A 13,807-nucleotide genomic window follows, 5' to 3' on the forward strand; every position below is an offset into this window, starting at 1 on the left:
TGAAAAAAAAAATACCGGTAGGAATCTTTCAATCTTTCAAAATTCAATAAATCAATTAGAACTAAAATATCATTTATGTATATAATATATTACTTCATTATATTATAGGACAATATTTTGTATTTATTTTACAATTGTACTATTTAATACTTTTTCATGTCATGTTATTATTTTTTTAAAGGTGCCATCGGCTCTTGTACTTTATAGTTAACCGAATCTTCTATGTTTTACCTGATATAATTTCATTGTATTTCTTGTATTATTATTGTGATATTCATCACATTCTTTTACTTACATGTATTTGATATAATTTCATTGTATTTCTTATATTATTCTTTCTTGTATTATTATTTTGATATTCATCACTTTACATTTGCTTACATATATTTAATTATTTAAATTGAACAATCAAATAATTATTTTAGTGTAGGCTTAAACTTGTAATATTACTTTTTCATTATTCGATGTAAACTCTACTCCCGGCCACAAGCTTTTGCTTCATCGGGAGTGCCAACCAAAAGTGTACCATTATTACGATCGTTTAAATAAATTATTATTATTATTATTATTATTATTATTATTATTATTATTACTTCCTTTTATTACTGTTTATGTCAGACTATTATACTTGGCAGTAAGTTTCCACTGTGGATGCTGATTTACATTTCATCATCTCACTGACTGTGAACAGGGATTGAATTCCTCGCAAATTCTCAACACCCACTAAGAGCGTCTGTAACAAGACTGATTTTGAAGGCACTTTTCACTTACACTTGTTCGTTAATTAACTCTTCGTTTGCGACACATAAGAAGAGGTGTAATAATTGCAGAGCTCTATCCTGCAGGTGCACACACACTGTTCTTGTTAGCACACTTCACATATCCTTGCTAATACGTCACCACTTATAAATATATGCAGTGGGCAGCACTTGTGACCTTGCGTCTGTATCTATCTGTCGCAGATATTAACATTCCACAAATACTATTAACCAGCTTCAGCTCTATACTTGCACGAAGTAAATTCATTTCATTAGGTCATTTCTAAATGGAGTTTAATGAATGTACACTATTTCGTATTAGTAGTAGTAATAGCAGTAGTAGTAGTAGTGCTGGAAGAGCATGGTGATAACCACACGACACCTCCATTCTGGTTGGATGATCGTTTCGGGGCTGGTAAAGTCAGTCCCTACAGTGAAAAATGCGGTAAACTGAGTCCCTGTTAAGAGAAGTTATCATGGGTTAGGTTACATGAGAGGAGAAATCTGCACTCGCTTTCTCTCTTATATCGAATTATGCACACTTCATCCCCCTCTTATTTATTCGCCCGTTTCCATACTCTCTCTCGCTATCATAATATTAATACTGGAACACAAGGCGATAACACGCTAGAAATTCCACTCCTCACATCATCTCTGTATTTCTCATCCTTCACTGTTGCAACTTCTTGTCACTCATTTCGTCGTTTTATTTATTTATTTTTTTTATTTTAGTAGGTTATTTTACGACGCTTTATCAACAGCTTAGGTTATTTAGCGCCTGAATGAGATGAAGGCGATAATGCCGGTGAAATGAGTCCGGGGTCCAGTACCGAAAGTTACCCAGCACTTGCTCACATTGGGTTGAGGGAAAATCCCGGAAAAAACCTCAACCAGGTAACTTGCCCCGACCGGGAATCGAACCCGGGCCACCTGGTTTCGCGGCTAGACACGCTAACCGTTACTCCACAAGTGTAGACCATTTCGTCGTAAGTACAATTCTTCATAGATAGACAATTCGTCATAATTCGACACAGGTACAAAATTTAAATTATGACTGCCAGAACAACTCTTTATTATGTGAATTTTAATTATTGGTTTCAAAATCTGTAAATTGCAATTGGTTTCAAAAATGTCCTGCCAGGTTGTGACCTATAGTTCTTAGGTACCGGACTATGGTGCCTTCTACCTTGTTCTGCGAGTATTTTTCAACTATACTGTACGTAATATTTGTCTGTCTGTGTCAACGTACTTCCGCTTGTTTTTGAAAGGAGAGCGACCTCCTCCCAATATCTCTATGTTCCTGTCCACTTCTTCAACTTCTGCTATAAAGTTCAGCTCGTCAATGGTTCTTGGTTCAGAAGATATGTGCTCCTGCCTCTACTCCTGTAGAGTACTTTTAACAGATGTTTTATTTGGTAGTTTCATATTGGCTTCACTTTTAATTCGCTCCAACTAATTTTGGACAATGGCAGACATTGGTTCTCGGGAATTCCCCGCCCTTACCTTCATGTTCTGGATCAACGAGCTTATTTAGGTTAGGTTAGGTAACGGTGACTAGGGGCGGGTTAGGGACGACCCTTTGCACGTCGGCCTTACTGAGGCCTATTCTGCAAACCCGAATTATGGATGAGGATGAGGTATACCAGCTCACCGGCCGCATGTGACCCCTCACTCGCTCACCCAACCAACCCAGCATTTGTCTAAGTAACTGAGGAAAACCACGGAAAAACCAGTCAGGTTGGTCGGTCCGCGACTCGAACCACGGACCACCAGAATGCGAGTCCCATGAGGAACGCATGAGCCACTCGCTCGGTTAACGAGTTTATACTTCCAGCTCCTTGTTCTGGATACCTCACACTTCCTCAGTCTGCAGTATGATTTGTATGTGCAAACGGGTCTCTGACAACAGTGCGCCCATCCTACGATATATTGACTGTTGCAGTACATTCGCCACGCAAGTCGCAGCCCGCACAACACCTTGCCGATTTCTTCTGTGTCTCGTGAACATTATATCCTTGATATACAGTATTAGTTTGTCATGGCCTCTTTCAGATTTTGTAAAACGGATTTCAATTGCCGTAGTTCTAAATTAGTCTGTACACAGTGACTGTAACATTTCAATTAAGGTACATGTACCAAATAACGCCATCTTAACACTTCAGTCACTTTTGCTCTGGAAATAAGTTATGTACAAACACGAAAATTATGAAATAGAAACTGTAATCTTATCTTTACAAAATAGCACAATGAAAATGGATATATTATATACCGAACAAGAATTAGAAGTCAAAAAGGAAAACTTTGTAAACTGACGTTATTAGGAACAGGTTGTCCGATTAACGCCACCTATTTTCTAGTAACCTATACACTTATAATTGTTAATGAATTATTTTTCCTAAACAACACAAATTGAACTAAGCGACTAAATTCGAGTTTCTGTTAATAAAAGATACAAACTCACTCAATACTAATGAAAGATTCTTGATCTGAAACTGAAACACCAGATGGATTAGGAAAATGTGTTTTCCAGTGACTCCTTACTTAAAAAAAAAAGAGACAATGTGACACAGTAGGAAGTTATTAAAACACAAAAGCATTTACCTTAGTTTAATATGAATGTTTTCCAATAAGTAAAACAAAAAAATTAAGTTATGTAAAATAAAAAAAAATTAAGAGTTCGATAAGCAATTGAACCAATATCATCACTGCACATTCAGAACATTTGTAAGTTGAAAGCTTAGTGATTTTCCTGATGTTTTCACACTGATGCTGTACTGTCAGCCTTAGTACTAACATAACCTAAAATGTTGTCTGTAGACTTTTAACGCCACATGGCGTTAAAGCGCTACTGAGTACTTGATAACATGGCATGCCTGTTTCTCAAACATTTTCAAATTTTATAGATAGCAAATACTTTCTATACATAGAAGAATGTTTAAGAATCACGAAAATATATAGTTTAATATAGTTATTATTTGCTCAACACGCAAAATAAAATATTGTCTCTTACCTTGATATAAGAACAGCGATTCACTATCAACACACAACAGGAAAATGATGGAATATAATGTCACTCGTAAATGTCAGCGGACAGCTAGTAACTCATTTCATCAATAGATTGCAAGCGATTGCTATAGTGGTGCACTACCGAAAACTTGTGTCATTAACAAATTTTAATAGGGTGGCGTTAAAGGTATACATGGCGTTATTTGGCTCAGGGACCTTAGAGATAAACAACGATCGAGAAAGCGAGACTAACAGCGCCCGCAAAGTCGAAAACCCGCACGACAATGTTGTATTACGTCGCACCCTTGACGTAAAGACTGATTGTGAGTGTTCCGAGACTCGATATTGATCACTCCCGAAGTCCCGAAGTCAAGCAGCCTTGAATCGCCACAGTTGTTTATACTTGACTGAACTTTTATCTACTTTGGCAACTGTTATATATGTATAAACAATCAAGTAGCCTATTTGAAACATCATCTCTACCTTTCAGTGTATAATAATCCGTTCCCCAGTTTTTATTTAATTACTAGGCCCTTATTAAAAGGCCAGGAATTTTCTTTTCATATGTTTAAGATCAACTGTGCAATCTCAAGTAAAAAGATATTAATGTTATGTTTTATGTTTCTTAGAAATGCAAATTTATTTGAGAATTGTTTTTTTTTTATTTATATAACCATAGGTAATATCATATAATAGAACCAGAACATTTTGATAACTAAGATACTGTTCTGTTTTGTCTTTTTGTCTCATTTAAACATTTATAATGTTATTTATTTCAATGATGTATGTTATTCAAAGTTACGAATTCTTTCCACGCCGACCAAATGCTATTTCTAGAATGACGAGTCGAGACTCGAAAAACAAATGCAACGAACACAGCGAGCGAGAGCGGCAGTTAGTTTTGTTCATCTCTAATTTCAATACAACATATTATAGAAATTTATGTGTATTTTCTTGAGGCCTATATTACCGAATTGTCCCTATGACCAATATTAACATGTGGCTAGTTGTACACTGTTACGAATTTTAATTATATGACAAATTGTCTCTGTGACCAGTTTTTTGTGACGAGTTGTCCTCAACCCGACGTTGAGGGGGCAGCGTTTCATTAATGACACCGGGAGGAAAAAAATGTTAAATACAGCTATGTAACTGATAGAGTTTGAATGCACGCATCTCGAATTCTCGAATAGCAAGTGTTCGGAAACCAAAGTTGACAAGCATATCAAAATTATAAGTTTGGTTCCTTAGAGACCCATAGGGGTATAGTTCAAGAAACAGTCCTGCTTGCCTGTTGATCAAGATTTGCGCTCGGTCTGATAATCTGGTTGGACATTTTCCGTGGTTTTCTCAACTACAAGGCGAATGTCAGATAGTCCATGGGGAATACATTATCGGGCTTATCTCGTCAAATATCATCTCGTTATCAACAATTCCATCGAAGCTAATTCACCCAGGAGTTAATAATATAGGCCTAGCGTCGTTAATTAACCAACTAAAAATAAAAAAATCATTATATCTGAAAATTGAGACCAGCAGAAATTATCAAATTCAGATAAAAACTATATACTTCGTAACAAGAAACTTCAGTTATTACTTCAACTCATCATAGTTAAGTCCAGACCTGGATTTCTTGTAATTGTTAGTATGTGGTTAAAAAAAAATACATTTTATAGCGAAACAGAATGCCAGAAACGTTATCTTTGTCTAGAGAATAAAGGTAATTTTCATTAACCCATATCCATTTTCATATGAGATTTCTTCTGGCACACGAAACTACCTTCAAGACCTGGAAAGCAATTCTACCTGCTACACCCTCCAACCCCTCATTAGTATGGGGCGTTCTATACCGTCTTAATGAGAGGTTTTTAGAACACAGGATTTCAGGTCAAGGATCACCAAGTAATACGGGAACTCGAACATTTTAATTAAAAGAGCTTGTAGAAAAATCTACAGGAAAAGATAGGTGGTGGGTGGCTGTAGGGAGTTGGAGGAGGGCGGATTTTAGTTCAAGGGATCTTAACTTTACTCCTTGCCTTCATTTCCTGGCAAGAGGCATCATATAAAAGCGTAGCAAACTCCCCCCTCAACCCAATCCCTTGCCTCATATTTGAACAGAGCTAAGCAAATGAATTGTACCCCTAAAAGGAAATCATAGCCTACCTGACAGCGGCACGAAGTACAGGTATGTTATCTGCTGTGATTTCATCAACGGTAAAACATTTCATTCACTAGACTTAAACTAAATCCAGAAAAATCACAGTCAATCATTGTGGGCCATTCACGTTTGTTAAGCACTATTACCATACCAAATTTGTCCCCGATTAAAATACACGGCACCGAAATTCCGTTCAGTGAATCAGTAAAGAATCTAGGTATTTATATGGATAAAAGTTTAAATTGGAACATTCAAGTTGCAGAAACCTGCAAAAAGGTATTTTCATTAATCCACTCGTTTAGACGATTGAAGAATTTTCTACCCTTTTCCATGAAAAAAATATTAGTGCAAACACTCGTGATGCCCCACTTCGATTACTGTGATATTCTGCTTACTGACCTAACCGTTACTTCGGCGCAGAGACTACAACGTGTTCATAATATGTGCGTCCGTTTCGTCTGCAATATTCACCGGGCTGATCACGTAACACCATCCCTCGAAATGTTGTCCTGGCTCAGTCTAGAACAGCGGTTCCCAAACTTTTTTAGCCACGGAGCCCTTTTTGAAGCAAAAGTTTCTCGTGGAGCCCCAAGAAATGTTTACTTTTTAGTTTTATCTGTCTACGTTCTATGAAGCATATTTCACACGATACATAAACGGAAGTATGAATATATATATATATATATATATATATATAAATAAATAAAGGAAACAATAGTAAAAAAGTACTGGATATAATTTATTTAAATCTACAAAATGATTTTAACAAGTTGTTAAGATATTTAAAAAATGTTACAATGTTACATGTACAGCCGAAGTTAATGTGAAGAATGTGCCTATTTCTTGCGACAGAGTTTGTCAATGTCCGGTGTCATAGAAGTCAGTTGAAGACGTATATCGTCTTCTGTGTCCAACAAGTTCGATATTTTGTTTTTGTAGCCGTGTACCTCTATAAAAGGTCGTTACAATGAGGTACACAGTATCAAAAGGCAGTGAGAGAAATTTAGCTTTTGAACTTAATATCAAAAGATCCTCCCCTAACAGCCCAAAATTTGGGAAATGGTTTGCTTTTATTATGCCTGACAGTGGCTGTTCGAAACCATGTCTGTAAGGACCTCATATCTGAAGCAGTGAGGGCTGCTGGTTTTGACATCACTGGAAATGGATCTACAATCCACTCATATTTCTTTACAATCGATTCCCGAGTGTCCCTTGGAAATAATGAACTGATATTTTGAAGCAAATTTTCAAGGTGTTCTTTCATTATTGCTATGAATGAGACATTCATTGTTATGTTATTTTCTTCTATAAAGTTTGAAGTCAATGAGAAACTTAAGATCCTTATTGTCGACGCTTTCTTATTATTATAACTATTTCTTACCAGTGTTTATTATTGTCACACTAACATTAGTTATCCAGTTTTCATTATTTACTTTGATGTTGTTTTATGATCTAGATATTAATGTAATAACTATGTAAGCAAATGTATTTAATTAGAATTAAAGTCTGGCTGGGCGGAAGGGAAGGCCTACTGGCCTTAGCTCTGCCAGATTAAATAAATAAATTATTATTAAATTATTATTAATATTATTATTATTATTATTATTATTATTATTATTATCTAGTAAGATAGCCTGAATACCGCTATTATCTAAATGAATGAGCAAAATGAACTCCCCAAACAGACAAAAATTATTAGCCACAAAGAAAAATTAAATCTAAGGAAATACGTATATTACAACGTATGATAATTATGTTTATTATTATTATTATTATTATTATTATTATTATTATTATTATTATTATTATTAGGGTCTATTATAAAAATATGAAGAAAAATGGTCCTACAATATCTATTTATCCGTTCGTCCATTCGTCTACTGCCATTTTTCCTAAACTACAAGGCCGGAAACACGCACATCAGACATGTTACATGGCCGGCATAGGTTGTGTTATCGATCCGTATCCTCCTGCGTATTTTAGTCATATAACTTCGTTTGATCAATAAAAGCATGCACGCAATTAAACTTTTATTTCATAATGAGTATTAATCTGTGTTTCAGGAATTGTTAAAAGTGGTGTTCATCTGCATTAAAATACTCCCAACTTTTTCTAATGAAATTGTTATTCACACACTTGTACCCTAAAAAATAATGTATAGGGGAGAGTTGGGTAGTATCGGACATCGGGTAATATTGGACAGTGCGTTTCTTTCATTTACCACCATATGGTAGTACCTGAATGACATGGTTACGTTTCTCTATATGCGACATCACAGAAACGTAACCATGTCAATCAGGTACTATCATCGTGTGGTAGATGAAAGAAACTCACTGTCCTATATTACCCGATTTCCTATACTACCCGACTCTCCCCTATATGAATAGCTCCCATACTATAGGAGAATGTGGTAGTTTTTTATTTGACGACGCTTTATCAAGTGTGATGATTATCTCAAGTCTGAGTGAAATGAAGGTGATAATACCAGCGAAATGAGTCCGAACAGAAAAAAAGAAAGAAAGAAAGAAAGAAAGAAAAAGAAAGATATAGTAAGAAAGAGCGATAGAGAAAAAGTGAGACAGAAAGAAATGTACAGAGGCAGAAATAAAGATATAAGCGACAGGTACACAACTTTACTATGCTGCATATCTTTATGTAGTACTACGTGTTAGTGCGATCACAAAAGGGAAATACAAGGATAACAAGGGGAATACAAGATAACAATAGGAAGACAAGGAGAACACGGGTAAATAAGGAAACAAAAAACAATAAGATTAACAAGAGGAATACAAGGCGATGAGGTAGAAGATAACAAGGGGAATACAAGGATAACTACGGAAATACAAGGATAACAAGAGGAATACAAGAAGAACAATGACAACGCGAGATAAAGAATGGGGCACAAGGATAACAAGAGGAATACAAGGAGAAAAATGTGAAGACAAGTAGAACAAAGAGAATACAAGGAGAATAAGAGTGAAACAACGAGAACAAGGAAAATACAAGGACAAGAAGGGTAAAAGAAGGTGAATACAAGAAGGGAGAAAAGAGAATGGAAATACAAGGAAAACAAGGGGAATACTAGGAAAAGAAGGGGAGTATAAGATGAATAAGAATGTAAGGAGGACAAGGAGAACAAGGGAAGACAAGGAGAACAAGAGAAAGACGAGAACGAGGGGAAAACAAGGAGAAGAAGGGGAATATAAAAAACAAGAGAGGTTACATTTTTAAGTAATAGTAAATTCCTCAGTTATCCACTATAGGCCTACCTAATGACGAAAAAGACGTAGTATGTCAAGCACATACTTTATGGATCATCTTACATGTTTCAACAGAAGTAGGCGAAATTATTACGAACAGACCTATGTTTAATATAACATGCAAAACTACACTGCATTTCAGATACTCACCTAGACGGGACTGAAACTCCTTCTCGAGTTCGCTGACGAATACGGACTCCCTCACTAATCCAGTGCCGAAGGAAGCCATTATCTCAGAAATTTTTGCCCACTCTTCTTGTTCATCGAAAGGGCTGAGAATGGAGAGCGACTGGCCTTTGTCACCGCCGGGTCCCGAACCAGAGCCGGTAGACACCGTGCCGCCTCCGCTCCGCGAAGAGGAGGAGGTTGACCTCTTAGTGATGATCTCTTCGCCGTCCTCCAATTTTCCAGCGGTGCCGTTAGCTCCGGATGTGTTGTCGTAAACATTTTTCAACCGCCGCAACGTTTTTGGTCGTTCAGCGGGAGATGATCGAGATCCTCCCTCCGGACCCGGAGTTGTGGACCCTTTGAATAGTCCTGCAGGAGAATAAATGCGTTCGGTTAGTACTACAGATCGAAAACATCCATTCAGGCAACTAGAAAGGAGTGTGTAGTGGAAAAATGTCTTATTCAGAACAGGGATTATGAACACTCCCTCCGTTCCAAAATATGGTATAGTAACGAACAGAACAAGTTTGATTATTGCGCATGCGAGCACGAAATGTTTTGCGGTGTGGTATTCTGTTCAGTAGAGAAGGGACTATCAGACAGTGCAGTTGTGAATGTTTCTAATCTTCTGTAGTGGATAAAACTATAATATTTAAATAGCTTATTATGAACAGAAATCAAATGGGCACTTGCTATATCACAGAGAATGAAATGTACCTAATTTTTATGTTTTTCGTATGCTAATTTATCAAACAAAAAGTATCTAGAAGTTGTATTAAAGTTACATTATATTACTGAGAACTTTAACAAATGTGTACCATATTTTGGAACAGAATTATTTACATCTTTCTATACCATATTTCAGAACAGAGGGAGTATATTTTTATTCTTTAAATAGGTTTATTCATCCTTAATTAGGGGGAAAAGTACATGGTTTGATCAAAATCTCTTTTGTTATTGTAGACAACAATATTAGTTTTCTTCTGAGACATTTGAAAACAGATGTGGTCTTACGGCACAAGATCTATACAGAGTGTTTCAGAAATGATGGTAAAACATTTAGGGATGAAAAGTAAAAACGAAGAGAAGCAAAAGGTTCCAGTAAACATGAGTCCGCAAATGAATCGTTTACGAGATAATGCCATTTTGTGCTGGCTGGAATCCGCTGAATACTAAGTACTAATTCTATAAAACAGTGACAGTTTTACTTAATATATCAATCACAGGTCAGTAAAATTCATAATTTTGGCTTTAACACCACAAAAATGTGATTAAACATATCTACATAAAATAAACTTTTTTTTTCTTTGAACAACAGTAATGTTTGTGGATAAACAAGATACAGTACAGTATGAACATGTTAACTGAAGAATTTTACAAAATGCTGACCATGCACTTTAATGTGTCTGTCTAGTCTTCTCCGCAAAGACCCAAGAATGCACTCGAGCAAACCTGAGTAATTCTTCATTTTCTGGAAGGCATCTACAAACCGATGCTGCAGTTCTTCTGATGTGGTGATGTCTGTTGTGTAAAGTAGGCTTTTTGCATAACCCTATACACAAAAATCCAAAGGATTTAAATCCGATGTTCTAGGTACAGTTCCTCCTTTACCTATTCACCGTTCATCATATCGTCTGTTCAGAAAATATCGCATCACACTTAGAAGAAAATGGGATGGGGATAGTGCGGCATACATATGAAGCATGAATACAACATGGCATATGTAGGCGCTCGGTTCACTGGCGGCCCCAACCAGCAAAAAAAAAAATGCCATCATCTCGTAAACGGTTAATTTGCGGATTTATGTTTACTTGAACTTTTTTGCTTCTTTTCGTTTTTACTTCTCATCCCTACATTTTTTATCATCACTTTTGAAATAACCTGTATAGGAGCCATCGGCGCGGCGTATCTCAGACGGCTGAGGCGCTTCTCTGCCGATCCGGAGTTGCGCTCGGGCATGGGTTCGATACCCGTTTGGGATGATTACCTGGTTGGGTTTTTTCCAAGGTTTTCCCAACTGTAAGGCGACTTTCAGTTAATCTATGGCGAATTCTTGGCCTCATCTATCAAAATACTATCTCGCTATCACTAATTCCATCGACGCTAAATAATCGAGTAATTGATACAGTGTCGTTAAATAACGAAGTAAAAATTCCTATATACTGCGGGTACTATACAGTCAAAGTCATCTAGTTGGCTATGGTTCAGATTATACTCGCTTTCAAATTCCATTGTTAGCGGCATGATGATTGTTCGCTTTTTTATATCCGTCCTTAAGAACGATAGTTGATAGAAGAATTTAATATTCAAGTAGGGGTAATCCGTTAATGTACCTCACATGAAAAATAAATCCACCTGACTGACAATAGTAACATCTGTAATGAGTAGAGCCCGGATGTTTGGGCATTTATAGCAGTTAAAATAGGCAGGCAAAAAAGGCAACAAAAACGTAAAAAAACAGGCACAATAATCTTCGAAAAAGGCATTATATATTTTTAAAACGCACAATGTATTTTAACAATAAATTTAAATAATAATAATAATAATAATAATAATAATAATAATAATAATAATGTTTTATTTTCGCTGGCAGAGTTAAGGCCATAAGGCCTTCTCTTCCACTCAACCAGCCTTAATCAATACAATACATAAATTTAAATTACAAATATTTTCACTACACTTAAAAGGTTCTCCAGCAATAATCTTCACTACACATTTATTTAAATTTAGATAAATCTATAAGGTAAAGTAGTAACTTAATTTATGAGCTAATTTAATTCAATGAATTATAATTAATTTAATATTTGAGATAGCTAGTAAAATGATGAAAATTAATTTAATATAAGCTTACTAGGACTATGTTACAGGGAGAATATATATATTTCTATTTCTATAATGAGAATATTAATGTAATTGCCATTAGAGGTTTTGTAAATCTATTTAGAGAAATTAAAGATAATAATAATAATAAGAATGAACAGATGTTAGTTTCATTATAAGTAACAAATATTAATCAGCAATTCATATGTTAAGTAAGAATTTATGTAATTTTGACCTAAATGAAGCTATTGTCCAACAACCCCTTATATCACTCGGAAGCGAGTTCCAATTTCTAGCAACTGAAACTGTATAGGATGAAGAATATAAAGATGTCTTGTGGTAGGGTATAATGAGTAAATTGTTATAATGAGATCTTGTACTTAGCTGATGATATGCGGATAAATTTTGAAAACGAGAACCAAATATATTGGGGTAGCGGTGCGCAGAATTTGAAATAAGAGAACAAGAGAATGCAGGGCTCGTCGATCGCTTAGCCTTAGCCAAGACAGAGTTCGGAAAGACGGGGAAACATGATCATACTTACGAATATTACAAATATAACGGACGCACGCATTATGCACACGTTGTAGCCTGTTGCTCAAATTTGCATTTAGGTTACTTAATATAATATCGTAGTAGTCAAAGTGTGGCATCACGAGTGTTTGTACAAGGATTAATTTTAATTTATCAGGAAGAAAGTTCTTCAGTCGCTTTAATGAGTGAATAGTGGAAAATATTTTTTTGGAAGTGTGATTCACTTGTTCATTCCATTCCAGGTGACAATCCATATAAATACCAAGGTTCTTCACAGTCGTACTGTATGGAATAGTAGTATTATTTACAATTATCGGTGGCAAATTTTGTTTGTCACACTTCGATCTTTGATGTTCTATTAAGATTGCCTGCGATTTACTTGCATTTAAATTAAGTCCGTGCGTTTTCGACCATATGGATATAATTATATCAATATAACTCACATATTTACTTCTAGGTGACACATGTTGACTTATAAAATACTTTTTTTTTTGTGATTAACTGTCTTTTCCCAAACCTTACATAACAAAACTGTTTCATCGGTTGAAAACACATGCACCAAATTCACTAACGCAAACATGAAGTTTACTTTTCAATGGCTTACTGAATTTAGCATTCTAGCTACCTTCTGTCACACGACAATAACTGACTGTTCCTCACTCAAATTTCTTTCTCTTACAATAACAAACACATGTAGCACAAAATTGTAACAGTAAGATTTGAAAAAATAAAGCAAACAATTGGAAATGCTACGTGACAACTTCTATGAGAACGAGCTTAATGTTTAAAATTATAAATCTGATTGTTGGTATCGTGAAGATATGACAATATTATATTTGTAACTGTGGATTGTCGATCATTATTCATATCACACCAATAGTATTAAAGCACGATTATTAGCAGATTTAGCACCGAAATAAATTACATTTATTTACTATTGTTAGTAAAGTCAGTCACTGTTTAAAATATATAAATTTCATACAAATTACATTACAATTAATTAGAAAATTGCAAATAAACAAGAAATATAGCTTTAAAATGACAATAAAAATACATTTATTTGTAAGAAACACCTTAAATAGGAAAAACAAAAATTGGCCCTA

The 13,807-nt window shown here is 35.3% G+C and overlaps 1 protein-coding gene across 1 annotated transcript in view; it reads right to left on the reverse strand.

Annotated features, from left to right (window-relative positions):
- Window positions 1-13,807, reverse strand: part of LOC138697816 (ankyrin repeat and SAM domain-containing protein 1A) — a 598,611-nt gene that overhangs the window by 73,225 nt on the left and 511,579 nt on the right. The window contains exon 11 of the mRNA XM_069823347.1: window positions 9,333-9,719. Coding sequence (XP_069679448.1) covers window positions 9,333-9,719 — 387 coding nt within the window. The remainder of the gene's footprint in view (window positions 1-9,332; window positions 9,720-13,807) is intronic.

Source organism: Periplaneta americana, chromosome 4 (genome assembly GCF_040183065.1).
Source record: "Periplaneta americana isolate PAMFEO1 chromosome 4, P.americana_PAMFEO1_priV1, whole genome shotgun sequence".
Taxonomy (NCBI): Eukaryota; Metazoa; Arthropoda; class Insecta; order Blattodea; family Blattidae; genus Periplaneta; species Periplaneta americana.